This window comes from Eublepharis macularius, chromosome 1 (assembly GCF_028583425.1).
Source record: "Eublepharis macularius isolate TG4126 chromosome 1, MPM_Emac_v1.0, whole genome shotgun sequence".
Taxonomy (NCBI): domain Eukaryota; kingdom Metazoa; phylum Chordata; class Lepidosauria; order Squamata; family Eublepharidae; genus Eublepharis; species Eublepharis macularius.
In genome coordinates, this window is record NC_072790.1 from 96,966,137 (window position 1) to 96,991,685 (window position 25,549).

The following is a 25,549-nucleotide window of genomic DNA, read 5'->3' on the forward strand; positions in this document are numbered from 1 at the left end:
CATGTGGTTAGTTTTTACTTTCTGCTTAATTATTGGTGGAGGAAAGTGCCATCAAGTCACAGCTGAGTTATGGTGACTCCCAGAGGGTTTTCAAGGCAAGAGACTAATAGAGGTGGTTTGCTATTGCCTGCCTCTGCAACCTTGGTCTCACACCCAATTACAAATCAAGGCCATCCCTTCTTAGCTTCCAAGATATGACAAGATAGGGCTTACCTGGGCTATCCAGGTCAGGGCATTTAATTTTTAGGTGATGTAAATTACTTAGTTGAATTTAGAGAAGGGCTGGTGTTATTCACAGTAGTCTGTTCCCATGCTTGTACTGTGCATGTAGATTATTTGTGATCAGCTGGAACTCCCAGACCTAAGCAGACATTTGAAAGCAGGTCCCAATGAAATGTTATTGTTGAAAGAATGTTTAGTAGTCTTTTACAAATGAAAGGCTAAAAACAATGACAGGCTTTAATTTATGAACAATTTGTTGCAAAGGTTTCAGGTCATTTTTTTAAGGCAGACTTCAAAACTATTTTCTTAGCTTTCAGCATATGATGAACAAACTACTCTTGTGGCAAAGGCTGCCTCCATTAGGTTCAATGATAGGCCGTTTTCACATGTCTTACCGGCCCCAGTACATCGTGCAAAGCTCCTACAAGGACAACGTCTTCCTGGAGCAGTTTTCCGGTTCTCGCGCAAAATCGCGCCAGGAAGACATTGTCCTTGCGGGAGCTTTGCATGACATACCGGAGCCGGTAAGACGTGAAAATAAAGTCAAGCAATAACCAAGTGTGGCATAGTTTTAGAAGAAAAACTGCTGGAAGAATTAAGAAACCCCTACTCCCACCAGGAGTCTTCTGCATAGGATTGTCCCTGCCATAGTGCTTTTTGTTTAAAAAAATACAACTAGAGACAAAAATACCAAAAATACGTGTTTTAATGGCACATTTAGGTTTGATGTATATTTAGGCTTGATGTGTACGTTAAAAGTGCTCTCTTATTTTATCTGAGTTTGAACAAAAGAAATACCTTAATGTTACATTTAAGAGTTAGCAAATTGTGGCCACAATCAGACATCACAACAAACCAAAATTAAACTGCAGTTGGGCATGAACACAGTTTGTTGCGGTGTTATCATCTTCTCCTTGCTCCTTCCAGTATTATGAATCACAAATATCTAGAATGTATAACTTCATGCTTAAATTGTTGACTATTGTATGGTTGGTATCTTAATCACAATCATTCCTCCCCTCCTTCTTCTGCAGAAGTTTGTAGGATTTGGCATTATTGTTGAACAGTCACATGGAATTGCTGGTGGTGGCATTACTTTCTATTCATACATGAAGGAGATGGGGATAATTTTTCCCAATTCCCACTGTCCCTACTATAGCCCTATCATGAAATTGTACCTTTTTGTTTACAAGGGCCCCCCAGTCCTCATCTTTCTGTTTTCTGACCCTTGTAAATGAAGATGGATATGAAAAATATGAACCAAACTACACATGATCTGTGTTTCTTCCTCCTTCTACTCATTGTTACATTTTTTAAAGTTTCCTGTTGTGGATGACTTGCAGGGTGAGGGACTGCTTTACATTTTCATGCTGTTTGCCCCCTAAAAAGTGACCCCTGAAGCTGCTTTTTTAACCAAAAAGTGCATGATCTCCAATCACCTCTCACCAAAGACACTAATAATCCTCTTAAAAAGCGATGGAACGCAAGAGTTATGTCTTAAACTAGCTGCTCTTTAGTAGAGATGGGCATGAACCTGAATATGAACCAAAAAAACCCACAAACCAGTGGGTCGCGAACCAGTGGTTCGTGGAAGCTCATTTCCATGAACTTCCACGAACTGGTCTACTGGTTTGTTTGGTTTGTTTTAAAGGGCAATGCCCCTTTCCGTGCCGCTGCTGATATTATTGTCAGTTTAAATGGCCATTTAAACTTTTCCTTCTGCTTGCATCAGGTCCCTTTAAACTATCAGCTGGCAGGGGGCAGGGGGGATCCCCTCCGCCACCTGCCAGTTTAAAGGGACTTGCTGCTTGCAAGCATCAGGAAAGGGCCCTTTAAACTATCAAATGCCCCTTTCCCTGCTGCTGGTAAGCAGCCAGAAAGGGGCATTTAAACCCCACGACCCACAAACTGGTTCGTGAACTTGCTTCAGTTCGTGGAGGTTCGTGAATCCTGGTTTGTGAAAACACAATGAACCACGAACTCCATGGTTCGGTTTTTTTGTGGTTCATGCCCATGTATAATCTTTAGTCAGCCTGCAGAGCATAAGGCAGGCAAGAAGACTCATAGATAAATTCTCAGTCAGTAATTTTGGAACTTGAGAATCCAAGTTGTCTGCTACTTGAAGCTGTCTGTGGTGCTGTGGATCCGGCCTCTGATTTGTCTTCATTTTTTGCTTTCTGACTGTCTGTCAGGGTTCGTGTCTGCTTGTCAGGTGGATTGTTCTTGCTAACTTGCTTCTGGTTACATGTTGAGTAAGCTCATCCCAACACCTCTACATTTTTTTTACCAGCTAAAACTGCACATAACTTACTCTCAGCTTTTGTCAGTGTGGCTACTTTTTGTTTTTAAACCATGGTGGAAATATGTATCAATGACCTGCCAGCCATGTTTAGATTGGTAGAAGGAAACAGTGGAATCCTGTGATACCACTCTAAGCTAGGAAAGCTCATATCAGAATGTTAAATTAACATGGCCATTAAGACTGCTGATTTTTGCTATTAAAGCAAGAGTGAGTCAAGAGTAACAAGACTTAAAAGACAAGGTCTGTTTGAAGATAAGAGTGTTTTTTTATTAATAAATCCTGAAATAGTCTCAGTGATTAATCTGAACCAATATCAGTGATACAGGTAGGATTCTTTCCATTGACATCCTTGGACTGTTAGTCAAAACTTAGATCAGGCCTGAATAACTCATGCTCTGTGACTTTACCAACTACTTCCCAAAGGACTGGGCAAAGTTTATATTACCTGCCTAGGATTGCAAAGGGAATAGGATTGTTGAGCATTTGATAAGCCCTATATGTGGTCTACATCACTGGACCCTACTGCCCTGGTCAATTACCACCCAGTTTTGAACCTCCTGTTTCCGGGAAAGGTGATTGAGCAGGTGGCAGTGGAATAGATACAGGGTTTCCTGAAGGATGTCTCGGCCCTAGATCCCTTTCAGTCTGGGTTCTGGCCGGGACATGGGACAGAGATGCTGCTGGTCGCCCTCACGGACGACCTTCGCAGACATCTGGATCGAGGCGGTTCAGCACTGCTGATATTATTGGATTTGTCAGAAGCGTTTGACACAGTTGATTATGATCTTCTGACTCACCACCTCGCCAATGTGGGGATTCGAGGGACTGCCTTACAGTGGCTTGTCTCTTTTCTCCACAGTCGGGGACAGAGGGTGGCGCTTGGAGAGAAATTGTTACCTTGTCACCCATTGGTGTGCGGGGTCCCACAGAGGGCAATACTCTCCCTTTTATTGTTTAACATCTATATGCACCCCCTTGCCCAGTTGGTGCGAAGTTTTGGGCTTAGGTGTCATCAATATGCAGATGACACCCAGATGTATCTGATGATGGATAGACGGCCCGACTCAGCCCCAGATGGCCTGGAAGCTGCATTTGCAGCCATGACTGATAGGCTGAAACAGAGTCGACTGAAACTGAACCCAACAAAGATGGAGGTCCTGTACTTGAGCCACGGGGGACTGGGTTCAGGACTCTGGCTCCCGGCCCTTGATGGGGCACAGCTTGTGCCAGTTCCAAGGGTCAGGAGCTTGGGGGTGATCCTGGATGCCTCCCTGAAAATGGAGGCACGGGTCGCAGTGGTTGTCAGGTCTTTTTTCCACCTGTGGCAGACCAGGCAACTTGTCCCCTACCTGTCTACCTGTGACTTAACTACAGTGATCCAGGCAACAGTCATCTCCAGGTTAGAGTACTGTAACTCACTCTATGTGGGCCTACCCTTGAGCCTGACCCGGAGATTACAGCTGGTGCAAAATGCAGCGGTGCATGTCATTATGAAAGCACCAGATAGGGTGCATATTACGCCAATACTGCGTGAGCTGCATTGGTTGCCAGTGGCGTACCGGATCAGATTCAAGGTTCTGGTATTGACCTATAAGGCCTTGTGCGGACTGGGGCCAGCGTACTTGAGGGACCGTCTTTCCCCATATATTCCCCAGAGGACCCTCCGATCAGGAGAAAATTGTTATCGGTCCCTGGCCCCAAGGAGGCCCTCCTCGCCTCAACTAGACCCAGGGCTTTCTCAGTCCTGGCTCCTACCTGGTGGAATGCTCTGTCTACTGAGACCAGGGCCTGGCAGGATTTACTATCTTTCCGCTGGGCCTGTAAGACAGAGTTGTTCCGCCAGGCTCATGGCTGAGGTTGGGCCTCCGCTGGCCATAAGATGCAACATCTACCCCCCTCCCTGTGAAAGCTGTCCACCACTGTTTGTTTTTCAGCTGCTGTTACTGTCCTGCTATATCTAGTTGTATTGCTGTATTGTTCATTAATAGCTGTATTGCTGCCACCAGGAAAAGAGTGTTGCTATTTTTATATGATGTTTTAATATGAAACATTTTTAAATGATTTTAAGGTTGTTATCTGCCCTGAGCCCGATTGTGGGGAGGGCAGAATACAAATATGATATAAATAAATTAAATAAATAAATACATACTTTTACCAATCATTTGTTCCCTTAATACTGTCACAGACTTCCAAATAGATTTTGTTACCTTCACAAATAAGGTCGAACAGCTTTTCTGAAGGCAAACAGCATGACACAGAATGTATAAGGTGCAAATATCTCCTATGAATGACAACACTAACAAAAATCAAAACCTCTTACATGTGACACATAAAAATAGACAGTTCTCACTACATTAAGGAAGGCTTAATGTCTGCCATAGATATGTGTTAAAGAGATTCCAAACATACTTTGGATCAATATATCACGGCACGTAATTCTGTTTCATTTTTAGAGTAGACACAGATTTAATTGTAAGAGCAGGAGACAGAGCTACCTGCTGCTGGCTGTACAGCTCCCTCCCCCCCTCTCTCCTATTCCAAGTTCACTGGGTCTTATTTAAATAAGCTGGCCTGAAGCCAGAAGCTCATAATTTTAATGCAGTGTAAAATGGAATATGCATAATTATATGCAAGCCATATGTGAGGGAGACAGCTCAGCTGTGAATTTCAGGAGGCCGGGAGAGAGGGAGAGTGAACAGTCAGGGATTAGATGAGATGAGAGTAGAACAGAGTGCAAGTGTCATCCAAATGAACGGTGTAATGAGCAGACTGCTGACACTCCTCCTTTCACCTACCTCTCTTGCTTAGCTTTAACTCTAAACCAGAATATGGCTGTAGATTAGAAGGAAAATTCTGCATGCAAGCAGTATCTTTGCTAATGGATTGCATTAATGTCTCCATTTAAACTTCAGCTTCCTTAATTAATAGTGTAGATCAAAATAAACTACAATTTTAATGCACCTTCTTAAATTAAATATTTTAACATAGTTGATTGCCCTCTTTTAATTACTCCTTTCAGATCTTTATTTAAAGAATAAGGGGGAAATCCATTTAATAGTATTAAATTGTAAATCATGAGTGACCAGTTTTAAAGGGAACTACCTTATTGTTTTTTTTTTAATGAAAGTGGAAGCATATTACTGGTTGAGCATTGTTTTAAGGTTAAAGAACTAGCATGTATGTAACATAATCCTTAAACTGCAACAAAGTAAATAGAAACTCCCAAATACTCAAAATTGTTAGCTGAAATGCTTCATTTTGTGGCTTGTCTCTTCGTTGTTTTAAACTCTTACACCAAAATATATTTGTATGTTCTTCCTTAATCATGTAAAGAGCATTCCAAGTTCAGTTATCTAAAAGGTGTACTGCGTATTTAAGCAAACTTCTTAATATTGTTGTGTTTTCGGATTCCCGTTTGTTTTAATTATCTGAGCTGTTATGCATTTAGCTTATTTTTTTCCTTCCATTATTTGTAAGTCCCTAAATAGGCCATTATATTTCCCTTCAGGCTAGAGATGAAGATGGACATGCTGAAAATTTCCCCCAGCAGCACTATGCTAAGGAAACTCCAAGACTTGCCTTCAAGAATAACTGCGAACTACTTGTAAGAATAACATACTTACAACAAGTCTAGATTGTTACTTTAGCACAGTGAAAACAGTTTTTGAAAAGCTTTTGTTCGTTATTACGTAACATAATGAAAAAATAACCTGTACCGATTGCTAATGCTGATTCTGATATAGTTGAACAATTTTGACCTCTCAATTTGCTTGCAAATCTTTTATGATTCATTATAGAACTGGAATGGCCTTGCAATAGTATTTTGAAATAAAATGTCCCATTGGAAAGTATTCAAGAAGTAGCTAAAACTAAGGCATGGCTAGTAAAGCTCATGAAAGGAAAAAGGAGACAGAAAGGGACAGCAATGTTACTTAAATGACAAAACGATTTTCCCTTCCCCTGTTCCCCTTTTCTACATTTTAGTAATTTCATTGTTTTTCAGAAAAAAATTTAAAACACAGAAACGCTGACACGCAGTACTCCCTTTAGAATTCAAATATCATGTTGAAAAATATATTAAGAGCTTTTTTCTTGTTCTCTTTGTCAGAGAATGGGAGAAAGCCAGCAAAGCACTGACAAGGAGCCTGGAATGTTTACAAGCCATAAGAGAGATTATATCAGCTGTGAACGGATATCTGTTCCAGAGCAGGATTAATTTGCTGTTCATTTTAGTATTTGCAGCTAGGCAAAATTAGCAGCCAACAGGAATGCCTCTTACATTTCTATCTGACAAAGCATTTGGACCCTAATGGTTTTTATTAGTGTGTAAAATGAGCACATCAAGCAATAATATTTCCTCTCTTCTTTACTTAACACAAAGAGAAAATAAATTGTCATTTACTTAACAGAGCTTTAAGATCCTGAAAGGTATATGGCAATGTCTCCCTTTTATGGGTTGGTTTCTCTGTTGTATTAAGTAAAGCAGGAAATATTTCTATCAATGGCAATACTTATACAGAATAAAGGAGCAACTAATTTTGAAGGGCTATAGCAGGTTTGTTTTTTAATAAGTAAAGAAAGAAAAGTAATAGGAAAGAGGCCATAAAATAATTTCACTGAGATTAGTACTGTTAAGATACCCCCTTAGATCCATGAGATTTTATCATCATATTTATAATAAAAAATGGGGATGTAGAGATTGTGGCCAGACTAAGCTGTGTCTGACACAGCACCAAAAGTATGTGTGTGGGTAGGGATGGTGCACTGATCAAAGTATACTCAAAAGAACACTTTCCTGGGAGTAATCTGCATTAACTAGACTTGAGTAGGATGCTGAGTCAACCTGTTTAGGATTGCTCTCTTAGTATTTTTATAGTGCTTTTTTACGTGCTCAGAAACTTGCCATACATTAATTTAGTTAACCTTACAACAACATTGTGAAGCAGGCCATATTATAATCAAATCTGAGGGATGATGGCTTCCATAAACTGATCGGGGCTCTGGGACAACCCAGATCGTAATTCATGCCCATAACTGCTGAAGGTTTCTTTCCTTAAATTTTGTGTTTCCCCTAATTCTGGATAGTCAGTCTCAAGATCTGTTACAGATGTAAGTCAAAGCAGCACAAAAACAAGAGATTTCCCAAATTAACTATAGTATAAAAGCTTCTTGGTCAAATCCCATTATCTGGGAATGCCCTCTGTATTTGAATCTCAGTAGGCCAGTTCAGATTTGCAACTATAGTAAGAAATTTTTCATGAGGTGTGTGCATGTGAGAACATTTTGTCAAAGTGAAGCATAAGTATAGCATGTTCATAGACAATCCCATGAGCTGCATGTATTTCAGAATCTAGTCGAATCCTGTTTTTCAGAATCTACTGAAACCTATTGTCTGCAATTATATCATATGAAATGTAAGTTATTGTCTAGGTGGTGGCAGATGCATGATGATTTGTCAGATGCATGATGATTGTTTCAAACACACACATATGAAGTTGCCATTTTCAAGTGATGAACAAGTGTGTGTGAATTCAGTTTTCACAAGATTGTCTATGAACAAATTGCATGAATGCTCCATTCAACTAAAATGCTTTTATATGTATATTTATAACAGAATTGTTTAATAGGCTATGAATTCAGAATACCAGAAGTTACTTGATAGGTGTGTGTTGTTAAATGATTTCTACTAATGATTAATTGGTTCAGTATTTTCGAGTTGCTGTTGGGGGCAGATATGTCCACTGTATAGCATCTGTGAAGTTTACATGTTTATAAAGGGTGGATTTAGATATGTGGACCTGCTCCCATTTGAGTCAATGTATATTTCAGTGTAAGCCATGACATCTTCAAAACTATTACAAAACAAATTTATATAAGGTAAATGAATGAATTTATTTTCTTTTGATGTTAGATAACTTTAAACTCCTTAGCCTGCAACCCTAATGCATTCCATAGTTGCTGAAATCAAAAGGAGTTTTACATACACAAAGAAATGCAAGCTTTGTTATAATAGGTAAACAGAATAGTGGCACATTCTTAAAAGCCATCACTTCCACAAAACATTTACTTGACTCTAGAAGTACAGTATATCAGTGAGTCAAGCATCACCTGATGACATACATTGCATGAAGATCGTCTCAGGTTCAATATCTGACACGGACAATTATGGGACCTCAGAGAGTAGGATCCTGTGAAAGACTTTTCTGTGTCTGGACTCAGAGTAGGCAATACTGAGTTAGATGGGTCAGTAGTATTTATTTGGTATACTCAATATTATAGGGTTGCCAGGGGGCCTTATTTCCCAGAGGGAGGGGAGAGACTTGGCACTTACCTGTGCTTTCTTCTCACATGCACTGCCAGCAGGCACAACGATGTCATTTCAGGAAGTGCCCGGTGGCAGGCCTGCTCTTGCCCTTCACAGCCAATTTTAGCTGATTTTAGCCAATTTTGACTCTGGTGAAGGGTAGGGAGCATGATGACATTCCCTGGGGCCTTTCCCCCTCACTGACCAGGTGAGTGGTGGCAGGGAGCAGATGCTGGAAGCAGGGGATTCCCCATCTCCATGGGAGGACTGGCAGATCTAGTTTAGAAACAAATCTTTTTTACAAAAGATTAATTAATCTAAAGAAGTAATTATTCAAAACAATGTGTTATCTTTCATTTGTTTTATGGATGGGAAAAAGGTTTCAAAAGAACATCTTTCACAGATTTTGCTAGGATTTTGGTACTGTACATTAATGAGATGAAAACTTGCTGACCTAACCCTAGGCCTATTAAAAAGGTATGAATGTATGACTAGTTCTAGCAGAATGTAGATTCAGGTATTCAAATATGTACTTGAATACAGTTCAGTGTACAAGGATGGCATCTGTACCCATATGCATAGGCATTCCAGTGCACAGTTGGTTACACAGCCAATTTATCTTTGTGATTTTTGATCTATCATGTTATACTCAAATTTCAGTTTCTATTTATATTTTGCTTATTCAGCAGATATACATAATTTCTAGAATTCAAGGGGAACAACAATCCTCCTCTTCTGTAGTTTTGTATTTTTACTAGCAATTTCCTTTGGGCACATGGGGAAACAAGGGGAAAAAACAGGGATAGCTGTATCTCTGAGGAAAAACTTAGCTAGTCATTAATGGTGGGAGACAGATGTTGGTTCTTTTTTTAAAGCAGCAAAAAATATATTTTAAATTTAAAGAGAAATTGAAACTTGTTTATTCTTAGGAGACTAGGAAAATCCTTAGAGTTCTCTTACTGTGGTGCACAGTAAGTTTTATAATAGTCTTTCACAGGGAATTGGAAGCTTAGGTACTTTCTTAGCTTTAGGGTTCAGATGCCATTTTCCAGTATGGATTGTTGTAGCAAAGTGCAGTCTCTTCAGTCTGGGAAATGATTCTTCTGCCAGGGTGAAGCGAGGGGATCAGGCACTGATGGAAGCTGTTTGTTAGCATGCTCTCAGAAGAACAAGAAGTGTGCATGGTGAGAATGTTAACATCCTAGGTCACAGGGACGCATTAACAGCCTTAACTCCTAAGTACTTGGACAGATTTCTAGCCCTAATAACCTTTATATCTTACAGGCCATGTGTATCTCTGCAATGTTTGTATCTATGAGATAAGTATTTCTTGGTATGTCAAATGGAACTTCATTGCTCTTTACATAAAAACAGGTACACTGTAAATTGGGAAAAGAATAAAATACTTTAAACAAAATCAAATTCTGTTCATGCATATGACAGGTCTATTTATTAGGAAAACTATGACAATTACAGTTTTGGCTGGCAAAACAGCCCAGAAATCCACTATACAGTTATGAGACTACTTTATGGTATTGATTTCCCACTTTAAATCCAAAGTGTGCTGTATTCTGTAACATTTAATAAAGAACATAGGAAACCAGATATGAAACTTGGTAGTTAAGAATGCTTGAGTCATCAAGGGTACAGAATTTTCCTTGTGAATTACCAGTGAATTCAGTCACTTGGAAAATTAGGTTTCCTGGAGGTTGTCACATGATAAAAATGGGGGACTAGTACATTATACAAATATTTTGTAACAAAATTAGGATAACGTAGTGGCTTGACTGGCAGATCAATCCAGTATTACTGAACAGTGAGAATTTTATAATTAAATTACATGCACGCCTATAAAATGTTGATTGAAATAGAGAAGCAGCTTTTTGTTTTTGTATGTAAAGTAGAATAAGGTTCTTTGGAAGTTGATAATGGAACAATAATTCAGTCCAGCCACTGCTGGTTGTCAAGAGAACGAACAGATTAAACACTTTCTTTAGAAGCCTGGGCAAAATGAGAAGTATAGTGAAAAGGCTACAATCCCTACTGTTACAAGCCCAGATTCCTGAGCTATTTCCCAAGTAATTGCAAGCTCCCTGGCTCATGTTAAGTCAGAGCAAGGCAGTGATGCTTGTATACAAGGCTACATATCTAAAAAGTATTTTTAAAAAGATCTTGCACAATCTTGCTATAAGAACATTAAATGGAGCATCAGGGTTTGTTCTGTTCCTATATGGGCAAATGAAATGGAACATGTGAAACAGCAGACTTTTTCTTTCTGTTCATTTGCTAATAAAAATCATAATAGCACCCCACATAGAGCACTTGAATACTTACCTTGTTAAAAGCAGAAAATTTTATGTCCCCCTTCTGCCCTCAGCCATGCTGAGGAAAAAAGTAAAGCGTTTTTTCAGGTATTCCTTAATACCTAAAATATGAGTTCAGCTACACAATTAATTTTTTCCTGTTTTTAATTTAAATTACTTTTTTTCTTTTATAAAAGCAGTCTCTGGGATTGTTTGATAGAGAAGAATGATGAGGGGAGAAAGGGAAAGTTGGACCCTTTTCTTCCCGGCCATTTTCTTGCAGGGAAAAAGATGTCCCAGAGCTGCTTTTATTCCTACTGGAGAAAACTTGCTATATTTTTTGCCCAGTAAGATTAAAAAGCAGTTCAGGAATAGCCTTTCCAGAAAGAAAGTGACCTGGAAGGAAAGCACTGAATTTTTCCTCACCCTTGTCCTCAACAACATTCTGCTTATTGATCCAAACAATTGTGGAAGTTACATGTGCTAAAGAAAAAACGTCTTAAAAAATAAACAGGGTAAAAAAAAATAGAATATGCAGTTGAGCCCTACATTACTCTATGTACATCCCCAACCGTCTGCTGGGAGCCTGGGCTAAGGCTGGATAGACACTGGCTGAAGGAAAGATGGATAGCTTTCCTCTTCTTCAGAGTATCTAACACCCTTTCCTCATGCTGCTGCTGCTGCTGCTACTATTCCAAGAAGCAGGTTGTTTCTCAGGGATACCGATTAATGTTTTAACAAATTATGAGGGAGTATTAAAATTGACAGGGTTTATCCTTGCCTTGTCAATTTTGCCAAAGAGTAGAGAGATTGGAACATGGAAAGAAAGAAATCATGGTTGAGCTGATAATGCTGAAAGAAAGGTTTACACACATTCACCACCACATCATTCTTTCAGTTAAGAAAATTAGCCAGTTCATACCTGAACGTTTTATGCTGGAAGCAAAAACAAAATTGCCACAATACAGCACTTGTTAGGGGAAAAACTCGAAGATAAGAAGATAATAAGAGTTCTGCTGGATCAGACCAGTGCCATCTACTCCAGCATCCTGTTTCACACAATGGCCAACCAGTTGCTAAGGCATAGAGACAAAGGCATCCCCTTGAAATTGCCTCCTGCCACTGATATTCAGAAGTTCACTGCCTTTGAATGTGGAGGTTCCCTTTAGTCACCATGGCTAGTAGCCATTGAGAGATATATGCACTATGACTTCACCTAATCCCTTTTTAAAGCTGTCTGTGCTGGTGGCCAACATTGCATCCTCTGTGAATTCCACATCGTAATCACTCACTGTGTAAAGTGTTTCATTTTGTCTGTCCTGAATCTACTGCCCATTAGTTTCATTGGATGCCCTTGAGTGCTAGTATTACAACAGGGAAAACAGTGTTTTGAAGAAACACCATCTGGAGTCTTAGTAATAAATTTTAAAAAGTGAATAGTATCAGTATTGGAGTGAAATAAATCTGGTGTCTTAGTGCTTACTGATGATAATTACACAGAGCATTTATATAGTACTTACAGCACGTCACCTATTTTACCTTGGTTTTAGTTTTTACAACAACTATATAGACTAAGTACGTGACTGTCCTCATATTGCCGATGAGAGGGACAGGTAGTATTTTATCTAAAGCCACCTTCAGAGTTCATTGTAGAGTGACATTTGAACCATGGATCTCTCATATACTAGTAAACTTTTCTAGCCACTGATAGTTTGTAATTCTGGCATGAATGAACTAGATTTACTTTATACATCTCAATGCCTGACTAATTACCTCGTTTGCTATACCCATTAAGCAAAGTTAGAGCTTTTGGAATTGCATATGTTCTGTAGCTGAAATTTGTGAGGAGAGAGGATGTTAGATGGCAGTCAATCTAGGAGCTTTCCTGTAACCCTCAACACTTGCCAGCTTTTAAAAATAGTTTTCGAAGTTTAAAAAATTCTTTTGTTTTTAAAATTAAAAAATAGAGCTTTACTGTTAAAAGACCTAGCAATCCAGATTTTAATGATAAATGTTTGTAGATATTATATAATAAAAATGAGAGCAATACCCACATAGACCAGTAAATGAAGAAGGAAACCTCAACAGGTGCTAAACAAAGTAGTTTGATTTACTGAAACGTTTATATTCTTGCCTGCCGCATCACTTTGAATATTACATACTCTTCATCGGCAGCAGGAAAAAACAATGCAAAGGTTTAATTTAAACAATATATTATGAAATTAAACCCCCATATTACAAACCTGAAACAGTCCGGGGTGCTATGTAGGAAACAAATGTGTTCCCAGGAATACACATGGTTTTCCCCAACGGGGTCAATAATAGTTTTTCAGACTGGGAAAATGGCACAGGGGTAGTGGAGGCTAAAGCCCCTTCTCCACATGTACCATATTCCTGAGACTAATTGGGCATCACATAATTAAGAACCCACAATTCATGCATAATTGTATCACATCTGACACAGAGTGGGCTCAACCTGTGTACTCTGTAGGCAGTTATGCAATATACCAACACAAATAATAGAAAATTAAGCACTGGGAGGAACCACACTTATTGTTTCTTAATTGCTTAAAATTTAACAATTAACAGAGATTAACAAAGATATTAGTTGCTTTCGCTTTTATTACGATAGGACTGTGTATGATAAGATGCCAGTACATATTTTAAAGGCTGTACACCTAATTTTATGAAATAATTTAGAACAATATTATCCTCCCATTTTCATTGCCATAAAAAGGTTTCAAATAATCAAGAACTACAGCATTACATACTTTTAAAAAAGGGATGTTGCTTGGAGTAAATATCATATACTGAGATTTACTTTGCCTCTGCATTTTATACCAGTGGTGCATATGAAGAAAAAAACCTTAATAGTGCAGAGTGGAAATAAATAGAATAAAAGGATAAGGCCTTTGAGGACACAGGCATCATTCTGGCATTTAGGGAACAGAGAAGCCGTTTAGCTGAACACAGCGCCAGAAGTCCATTCTGTCAAATTCTATAGCTGAAGGTTTTACTACTATCATAGATGCCACTTTAGATTTATTAGAGTATTGTTTTTACAGAATTGTTCAATGTCAAGTGCTTCACAATTGTTATCACATTTATCCTTGCAAAAATCCTCTGAGATAAGTTAAGCTGAGAGGGAATGATTTGCTCAAGGCTACACAGTGAGATTTATAGCCACACAAAGATTTGAACCAAAACCCATTTACACAGAAGACACTTAAAAATTCCTAACAGTTCCCTTTTCTAATAGTATATCATAAAGACTTGAATTATTAACAATTTGAACACTAGTAGAAATACTGTACCCTTCAATTTTGGTTTAAGAGGGCATGGCCCTGAAAATAAGAGACTAGTAAAGCAAAGCTTCAGACCATCTTTGAACAAATAAGCAAGGAAATGCATGACTACTGGATAGTTTGAATTAAAACTGCCAAATATGTTCAGGGAACAATTCACAGTACAAAACAGCTACAATAGTAACAGGCCTGCCTCACTTTCCTTCTCGCAAAAAACATATTCATAAATTTTAAAAGAGTACTCTTAAAATCATATATGAACACAGATTTGGATCTCATGGATGATTTCTGTGGCTGGAAGGGGGAGATTTTTGCTAATTTTGCCCTCCTGCTATAGATCTCTGAGTCCCCTCTGTGCTGTTCCTAGAGATCTCCTCCCTCTCCAGCAGCATTTTTGGCAGTATTTTGAGCTGCAGCAGGAGGAGGTAAGTGGGAAAGCAATTTCCATTCACAGAAATCTTTGGTGGATCCAAGCCATCATATATACATGACCTTTATTTGTATATAACTGTAAACTTTTATGATTGAATCTGAATGTATATGATGCAATAGCCTTGATATAGTTGAGTCAATCTGGCTCATGCCTATATGGGAAATCTGCTTGGAATCATACATAAACTATCTCCTTAAGCTTCACGAAGAAGAAAGGTGAAACATTAATTAATTAAAAAGTGATTATATAGTGCAATCCCTAACAGAGTTACTTGCTTCTAACTTTGTTTAGGATGGAACTGTAAATCTTATACATCCTTGTCTGTTATTCTATACGTAGGTACCATGCTCAACCCCTAAATTATTTCCAGGCATAATTTTGTCCAGTACAAAAAAGTAATGGACTTCAGTGCAGAGTTACACTCTTCTAAGTCTATTGCTGTCAATGGGATGTAACTACACTTGGGACTGCACTGATAATAACCTATTTTTTTACAGTTATTTCTGAACTTGCCAATTGCTGTGTAGATATAATATTAAAACAGAAAAATAATTATTGATCCAAAATTTTCTTCCACATTCTCCAAAAGGCCAAAGGCTTTCCTTACAGACAAACTAATAAGAAGCTCTTATCTTAACCTTTGGAAATACATATATGTAAGTTTTGAGCATATCTATTGGCATGTGAAATTCTTTACAATGCTGTCAGTTTAAAGTGTAACCTGGCTGTCAGGAAGATCAGCATTCAGTTACCAAGAACCCACATGGGACAGGGGCAGGGGAGAAGAAAGAGAAGATCCAAGCATAGCTGTTTAATGGAATGAGGAAGTGGCAGTAGCTGAAACATGTCAGACTGTGAGCTGACTCTTGAAAATAAAAATGGTCCCAAAAGTTCCAGCAGCTTTTAAAAGGAAAAATATCCTATCGATCATTTGGTAATCAAGAGTGATTCACACTTTACCTTGCATCGTGGTTAGTATTCCACATGTATCACTCTCCTTGGGTGTAGTTATTTATATGTTTTTGTTCTGATCTTCTTTTCCCTTTTTTGTTTCACCTCTCAATCACAGCCTGTTCTCATTTTCTGTCTGTCAGAATATCTTAATTTTCCTAGAGGCCAAGGAACAGGCAGACATATATGGATACTTCACCTATGCTATCTGATTGAGCTGGACTCTCTGGAGTTTCCTAAATAAATAAAAATCACACATGGGAAAGCATTTATATAAACAATTTTACCACATGAAAATAAGCAGATCCACAGAACTGAAAGATTATTTTTAGGTCCATATCTGCTCTGGGTTGTTGTGAGAATATTTCCTCTGGGGGACTCCCTCTCCATGAATCTCCGTTGGCACCTCGGTTCTTTTGTTCTGGGATAGCCCCTTACCAAGGCTTGGGTCACGTTCAAGCTAAACTCGCTTTCCCTATTGCTAATCTGAGCTACTGACGCAGATAGGCACCTTTGTACAGACAAGATCTTAACCAATACTGAAGGTTTATTTTAAAAACAAAGGAGATACAGTAGTAGAGAGACAAGGCTCCAAAACTGGGCCCATCTGCCCTTGGATGTTTCCAATGGTTAGCAAGACTGATAATGATAAAGACATACAGGCATGTAATAAGAGTAGTACTATAATATAAATCCCTATAGACGGACATACAAGTATGCAATAATAGTAGTATTATAATATAAATCCCTATACAGACACAAGAGTACTAAAATATAATTCCCTATCCCCACAAGAGCTCTTGGCCCACCGGCTGAAAACCCCAGGACCAAACAGGTCTTTGTGAATTCCCAAGAGGCAGTGCAGTGACTGCTGTTGGGAACACAGGACTAAACAAGTCCCTGTGCCCCACCAAGAGACAGTGCAGAGCGTCTTCTGCCTAGCACTTTTATAGACCAATTATCTGGGTCTCTGACATAGTTTGACACTTCATCAATTGCGTAGGCTTTGTTTATTCTCAAAGGTATTTCTGATATAGGGATGTTATAGGAACATAATTAGAACATTCTCTTCTCCTGATATAAGGATGTTACTGGAACATTCTCTTCTCACATGATAGACAATTTACTTGATATACATATAGGCTAAAGCTGTAAATAACAAAGGAATGTATACATTCTTTCCCGTCACTGGCAGGGTCAAACTGACCCAGGGAGTGATAAGATACCCCTCTCTTGTCTTGTTATAATTTACATGTTGAGGCCAAGAAGGCCTTTTCCCAATTAGCCCTCATTTATAGCCCTCCCTGGTTCCTATCACGATCCCAAATTAACGATCCTCACCGATCATCTCCCGTTCCCGAGCCGTGGATCGTGGATCGTGGAGGCCAAAGTGGGGCGCGCTGCTATTCCCAGCTATGTGGGAAGGTGGGTGGCGGTGGCAGCCACTGGGCCTGGCAGGCATGGGGGAGACAGCGATGAGCTGCCTCCCCTCAGGGGGTGGGGGGTCTGGCTGCTCGCCGGCGGCACCCCCCATGTGCCCGCCTGCCAGGCCAAACTGGAGCGTGCTGGTATTCCCAGCAAGAAAGGAATGGTGGGTACTGGTGGCGGCCGCCAGGCCTGGCGAGCACGGGGAGGCAGCGGAAAGCCCCCTCCCCTCAGGGGGCGGGGGTCTGGCCGCTCGCCAGCTGCTCCGTGGTTGGAAGGAAGCCCTGCTGATCAAGGAAAGCTGGGCTTCCATTGGGGTTTCCAGGGCGACAGGAGGAGGGCAAACAGAGCTCAGGCATTCCCCTGGCTCTGTTGCCAGGGGAATAGATAGGTGGCGCCTGAGTGTCTGGATCCCCAATCTGAGCCCGATCGCCCCAATCCAGGCCTCTCCTGACCGCTGGATCGTTGGCCGTGGACGATCACGACCCGCCAGTTCACGATCGCGCGATCACCATTATCGTGGGTTTTTTTCCGATCGTAATGCGGATCGTGCCCATCTCTAGTTGCGACCTTCAGCCAGCTCTCTGGAAACATACAATGAAACTTTAAATTCAGAGAGAGCCTTAGGAAGGTGCTATCAAGCCAGGACTGGTTCCATGCTATAGTTTTGGGCCTAGCCTCGATCCAAACCACAAAATTCTTACTTCATGGGTCCTGTCATGCAGACGTACACTTATAATTCTGTTGTGTGGAGGCCTAATTTGGATTAGGCCTGCAGGAAGAGTGGCCTTCAAGCCTCCCCCATATTCTGTTTTCCTGACCTGAGTTTGACCTAGGGAACTTCAATTTTCCTATTGGGGAAACTTGCATATAGCCCATCAATATACATACATTTCCACAATGGGATAAAGAGTGACAGTTCAGATAGGGAAAATGTCATGTGGGGAAGGCTAAAGCCCACTTTCCATGCATGCTGTAGTCCCAATCTGAATCTTCCCCCGCCATGCACCTGAGAATTAAGTTTCAGCCAGAAACTTCCAGCACATGTCTGGTTTGATAGGGCCTGAGAGCAGGACCACAAGTGACGCCTGACACAGGTTGGACACTAGTCAGCTTCCCTCAAGTTTTGATGGGAAATGTAGGCATCCTGGTCTTGCAGCTTGACTCTCTGACTGCTGTCCAATGGACTTTTCAACTGTCACTTGTCCAACATTCCACCAAGCTGCCTACATTTCCCATCAAAACTTGAGGGAAGCTGGCAAGTGTCCAACCTGTGTCAGGCGTCACTTGTGGTCCCGCTCTGAGATAAACCCAGGTAATAGTGTATAACATACTCACAAAGGGTGTGAGAGGTAAGATGCGTTTTTTGATCAGCCTTAGATTCGTATGATAAATCCTTGCAAAAGCTATTGAAAGGGGGCTGTTCAGGTTCCAAAAGCTGTAACAGGATTTAAAAGGGTCTAATACTTGGTTGTACTTCTCCTAACACTGCCCGGAAAACTCACTAAGAGGTTTCATGGCTTCAAAAGTTTATAAATTAATTCACTCTCATTAATGTGACATTCCCATTGGGTTTGAAGCCTCAGTCTTGGAAGTTTCATATATTACAAAAACTCAAGTAATCAGCATTGATGCTCATAGAAAAGATTGAAAGTTCTGGCATGTAGAGATGATGGGAAGAATGATAGAATTTTCAACCATTAAGCAGAACAAAACAAGCAGATAGACTATTTATTTTAGTGCATTTTTATCCCAACCTTACTCCAAGAAACTCAGAATGGCATAATTGTTTAACCCCTCTTCTGTTCTTACTCTCAAAACAACCTTGTGAGGTAGATTATGCTAAGTGAGAATGACTGGCCCAAAGTTACCCAGTAAGCTTCATGACTAATGAGGAGTCTCATCAATTGTAGTCCAGTTGTCTAAACACTGTATCTCACTGGCTTTTTAATTGTTCTAGCTAGATAACTTTATATATCTATTTTAAAAATTTGGCCACTAGAGGATTTTTACATGCTTAATAAAAGGTTCAGTTGTGTATTCATTAAATTTTCAGGAGTAGCAGTCAGGAACAGCATCCTGCTTCTCAGTCAGCATTTTAGTGGCACAAATGGAAGCATGCATGATGCTTTTGTAAAGCACCAGTGCAGTCTCTGACTGTGATGTTCACTTTAGGTGGAATGCATTTCTTCATCTAGCTAGCAATGCTGGTAGGAATACTGTTATTGAACACATAGTGCATATACTTGCCTAGATTTGGGCCTTAGTATTTTAAGAAATGCATTTCTGTAGGAATCATAGATGCTTAGGAATAATTAATTTTTATCTCCGAAATGTTGTATTTTGGATTATTCAGTTTCTAAGTGAAAGGAAGAGAGTCGTCTATATTTTATGTTCTACTAATTGCTTAAAATGTAATGCATATCAGTTTTAATTTAATTGGTTTTAGTACTTCATTTAACTTATTAAACAGAAGCAGAAACACATAATGAACAGCAGAAGCTTTGGCCTAGCATCTGCCTATATTGTCTTCTCAATTAATCAATTATCGTCCAATGGTGTGTAATTACACATTAAGAAAGTTATTGGATATCACAGCTTGACTGTCCCAAGAGGCTCATAAATAAACCATTGTAATACACCTATAATGTCCTGTGCTTAAATGTGCAAATTGTTTCCAGTTTTCTCCATTTTCCAGCCCTTTGTTAAATGAAGATGAAAACAGTAACAATTAACTTCAGGTGATTACCAGTAGCAGTTAAGGAAAGGGAGGCAAAGTGTGTCTACCAGCATTCAAAATAAATCTTCCTTTTTGGTTGTGAATATTTTAAAAGCACCACATTTGTTAACAATATGGAAACAACTGTTTATACTGTAGTTCCTGGGAGGTGTAAGGAGTTAAACGAGAAGAATGCCCACTTTCTGTTTCTCCTTACTTGGGGGGCTGGGTAGAATGAAATAAGACCCAGGCTGAGTGATCTCTGTGAATCAAATAAAGCAGTACATTTATTCAGAGAGATTGTTTTTTATGAAGGAAGAAAGAACATGGGGGCAGCAGTGACTGAATCCTAGGCAGTTTCCACACGTCCTTATTTTAGCAGCACAGTATTGCTATTATGCTGCTTTACTCACATTAGTACACATGTCCTCATAATCCAGCCATGAAAATCCTGTCATGCTCCTGTTATTGTTGCGCTTTCTCCAAGAACGTAGATTTCCCGCTTTTTCTGCTTTGAAATGTGTTATTTGGCGCTATTTTTGGCTTGCATGAGAATGCTCAGAAAGGCTTTTCTAGAGAATACCCAGTCAGCTCCTCCTCCTTTCTCCATTGGTGCTTCCTCAAAACAGTTGCTCCCACCCACAAACTGGAATCCTGCAAGCCTCTGTGGACTCCTGTCAAAAGTTCCCCCCCAACCTTAAAAATTTATGTTAATTGTGTTATTGCGATCTCTCACTTAAAAGGAACACATTGCATTTCCTGTTTAAAGCAATTTAGATCTTGGAACAGAGGAGCAATGAAACAGAGCTGGCAGCTAGAGACAAAACACACACACCCTCCCTCCTTTTAACAATGTCTCTGGTGATTTTAATGGAGACCAAGTGAGGGACAAGCATAGAGCTTGCAATTTGTAGCACAAAAAAATGAAAGCTTAATTCACGGCTTGGTTTTAATTAGGTTGATTCATCAGATTTCTCCTGAACCAAAAAAAGGGGGGAGCTGTTTACTTAAGACTGCCCCACTCCTTCCTGCCACTGTTTCAAAATAGTGTTTACTACAAAGAAAAGTGGGTGATCCTTCCTCCCACCTCCCTCTGTCGAATTGCAAGCAAACCGGGCAGGGAGGGGGAAGGAAGCAGCTTGGGTAGGCAGCCTTTGTACAGCTCCACCACTCGGCGACAGGGACTTATGGGGCAAACTTGGCTTCCCCAGACACCAAGGATAGAGGGAGAGAGATAAGAAGCAGCGCTGCCAAGCTAACTGGCGGCAAGGGAGCAGAGGAAAAGGGAGCCCGCGACGTACAATTTAAATGAAATTGGCGGGCAAAATAACAGCCTATCACAGGCTTCCTTTGGGCAGAGCTGGTTCCAAGCTTACGTATCGAAACTGCAATATAACACAAATCTGAATATGGGTTTTTTTAAAAAAACAGAAATGGGCATGAATATGTTTTCATCTGCTGTCCATTATGGTGCTTTTTCTGTGGCATGTGAAATTCTGAAAGCACAACGCAGCTGCAAAAGTCAAGACATTTGACCCGGCATGTGAACGTTGTGTCATGAAAGTGAGATTGGAAATGGTGTGATACAAACACAAAAATAGGGCACTGTAGAAATGGCCCTAGTCACAAGAACAGGAACAATGTGTTAGTAGAAACAAAACAAACCCACAAGGAAAGAAATAGGGTAAATCAAGGGTTTGAAAACACCAGAGACATTGAACCCCCAAGTCTTAAATTTAGCCCAGGCATGGAATACCCAGAAAAAGGAGTTTGTATGCGGGCATTGCAATGGCAGATAAAGAGGAGGCTGCAAAAGTGAAACTGTTTTTATGCTTACTTGGAGAAAAGGGGAGATATATATGTGATGCACTGTGTGTAAATATTCCCCAAGAACAGTGTAATCTGTCTTCAATATTGGGCTGTTTTGATGCCCACTGCAACTCCAGAAAGAATGAAACAGTAGAACAGTATGATTTTTTTTTAAATCAAGGATCAATCAGTGGGAGAAGGCATTGAAGAGCATTGCACAAATTTTAAAATGTTGGAAGTCTGCTGCAACTTCGTAAATGTTAAAGACTTACTGATAAGAGACAGGACAATGTATGTAAGCTGATTCTGACTTTGGAGAAAAATCAGAGATTGCTGAGGGAAGATGATTTGACTTTAGAGAGAAGTTTGAAAATATGCAAGGCTGCCAAATTCTCCAAACCCAGGACTAGAACCCTGGAGGAATAGACTACAGACTAGTACATAATCTTCAGTGGTGGTGGAGAGTGCCCTCAAGTCATAGGTGACTTATGGTGACCCCTGGTGGGGTTTTCATGGCAAGAGACTAACAGAAGTGGTTTGTTATTGCCACCATGGTCTTCTTTGGTAGAAGGAGAAAAACAAAAATACCAGCGAGCATCATAGAGCAATGTAAATACTGTGGGGGGAACACCCAAGGAAAAGAGAAGTGACCAGTTTATGGAAAAAATGCCACAACTGTGACATATTGAACCATTTTGCATCCAAGTGTCTTACCTAACAGAACAAGCCCAAATCTAGAGTGTATATGCTGAAGACAAATTTTAGATAGCTGATCATGTAATAAATGCAGTAAATTCAAAATTATTAAAGAACAGGCAAGAAGTATAGGTTGGAATTTGTGGTTGTAGGGTCAGAGAGCAATACATCCGTTAGGCAGCGCAGAATACAAGCTATGCATCTGATAAAGATACAATGGACATTGGTGTGTCAAAAAACTCAGGAGAACAAGGGAACCAGCAGTCTAGAAAGGTTACAAAAAGAATTAATTGATGAGTTCAGGGGAGATGAACAGCTTGAAGGTGTTTATAAAACAATGATTGACTGTAGTGTTAAGTTACCAAAGAGGAAAGTATCAGTAGGTCTGATGCAGCCTCTGAAGGATGAAGAGCAAAGTTTGCAGAGATAGGGAATCATACAAACTGTAGAGAAAAGCATAGACTGCATAAGCAGTATGGTAGTGATGAGGAAGCCATCAGGTAAATTAAGGATATGCATAGAACCAAAGCCCAGATCCAAAGCTCTTGAACAAAGCACTGAAAAGAAGCTATTTTCTTCTACCCACGTTTGTAGATATATTGCCAGATCTATCAGAGGCACAACTCTTTCCCATCTGTTATGTAAAGAATGGGTTCTAGCCTATTCAGCTGAATGGAGAATCCAATTATTTGACATTTGCCACATCCTTTGAAGGTACCTTTGGCCAAAGGTCATCAGCCCACCTCCTGAAGAATTTTAGAACAGACTGACACAGGCTTTGGAGGGGCTGCCAGGAATTAGGACAATTGTTAAGGGTATGCTTATAGTGGAAGAAGGGGACAACCTACAACAGGCAAGGCAGGATAATGATGACCACAAACTAAAACCTTTTTAATAGATGCAGAGAAAAAAAAATATAACACTGAATTGGGAAAGCTCAAACTGAGGGTTACTGAAGTCCCATATACTGGACATTTATTGACCTCAGAAGGACTGAAAGTAGACCTGGAAAAATGAGAGCTATCCACAGTATACCAAGCCCTCAAGATATAAAGGGAGTACAAAGGTTTCTGGAGATGACTAATTGCCTAGCTAAATTTTGTAAGCACCTCTCAGAAGACTGAGAGCATCTGAGATGGCTGGCATATCGTGATGCAGTATGTGAGCAGTCCAAGCAACATGAACAGACTTTCCAAAAAGTCAAGGAAATAATTACAGTAGCCTCTATGTGGAAGTATTCCATCCCAAAAGAACCAATGATGTTGCAGTGTGATGCATCAGAGACAGGTCTAGGAACTTGCATGTTACAAAGAGATCAGCCAGTTGCATTTGCAAGCAGAGCCTTATCAGAAATAGAAAACAGCTGTGCCCAAATTAAAAAAGAGCTACCTGCTATTCTCTCAGGAATACAGACATTTCAACAGTATACATTTTTGGAAAATATATGGGGAAAGCCCTTAGTGCAGCCCAACAGCACATGAAGATGTGTCTGCAGAAATATAACATACAAATTAACTAGTAGCTGCTAGACTTATCATTAGCAAATACCTTAATCTAAGCATATTTACCAGAAGCAGTCCTAAATAGATCAGTACAAGTGGAGGTAGAAACTATTAATTATTAATATGATACTGTACCTACCTACCCATTTCAGAGGAAAGGCTGAGGGAAAGTCAGCAGCAAACTGAAGAAAGTAACATACTCCAGTGACTAACAATATTTTAAGGTTGACCAGAAACAAAAGACCACATGCCAAAAGAGATGACTCTATTCTACAGATACAAGATGAGACCTGTACAGAATGGCATCATCTTCTAGGGAGAAAGGGCAGTGATATCATAAGTTTTTAGGACAGAAATCATGCACAAATCATGCATCACATCTGGTAACTGAAGGATATCTGTGACAGGCCAGGGTAGCCGTTTATTGGGCAGGAATGAATGAGCAATTAAAGACATTCATGGAGAAGTGTGATGTGCGATCACCAACCCAAAGAAACATTAGTACAGCATGATATTCCAGAGAGATCTTGAGCAAAAGTACAAGTGGATTTGTTTAGCTGGGCAGACAAATAATATCTGAACACTGTGGATTATTTTTCCAATTCAGAAGGAATAGACTATCACATATTTCTGCCAGAACAGTCATATACAAGACAAAAGCATGCTATGGATTACTGGATACAGCCTGCTCCAATAACGCTGCCCAATTTGTTGGCAGAGAGTTCCAAAAATTCAGCAAGGACTGGGATTTTGATCACATTACACCATAACCTGGATATTCTCAAAGTAATGGTAAAGCAGAATCAATAAAGAAACTCTTAAGAACATCAAAGGTCACAGGGGCAGATACCTATTACTATTAGATCATCAGAATGCTCCATCTCAAGGCTGAAACTCAAGTATGCCGGAACGGTTAATGAGTAGAAGAACCGAGACCCTTTTACCCATGTGGGAGTTTACGGCAGCCAGTATTCACTGGGACATTCCTCAGAGAATGTAGTAGGCAGTAGTATCAAAGACAGGCCCTCTGTTATAATCAGTCACCCAGAGATCTTCCTGACTTACAACCTAGAAACACAGTGAGAACTCAACTGCTAACAAAACAAGACAGACTTTTGCACAAAGCAATGGTAATACAGCCACTAAACCAGTTGTCATACTGGGTGCAGCCACTTAATGGCTAAGTACTGAGAAAGAACAAAAGACATCTAAAGAAAACAACAGAAGCAGTAGATGATGGCACAGACTGTGATGAGAGATTAGCTAGCAATCATCTGAAAGATCAGCTTGAGGGGATACGAATGGAGACTTGGCAAAGATGGAGGAGCATTGGAGAATATGCCACTAGAGAGGAGTGGAGAACAAGAAACTGTACCAAGGACCTGCCTTGGGATTGAGGTGGAGAAGAAGGCTGGAGGACAGTTGATGAAAGTCACCCAGGAACTTCAACACACCCAAAGTGAGCATGTTATTAAGAGACCAGCACTTCCCAAAGATTATGTGTAACATTAAATTTAACTTTTTGCTCTTTTAAAACAAAAGGGATGTAGCAATATAGAAAAGACTGTTTATGTTGTA

The 25,549-nt window shown here is 39.9% G+C and overlaps 1 protein-coding gene across 1 annotated transcript in view; it reads left to right on the top strand.

Moving 5' to 3' along the window:
• The window catches only part of SOBP (sine oculis binding protein homolog), a 255,682-nt gene that overhangs the window by 142,112 nt on the left and 88,021 nt on the right, over positions 1–25,549 (top strand). Inside the window, exon 5 of the mRNA XM_055000153.1 lies at positions 6,033–6,128. Within this exon, the coding sequence (XP_054856128.1) occupies positions 6,033–6,128 (96 nt within the window). The remainder of the gene's footprint in view (positions 1–6,032; positions 6,129–25,549) is intronic.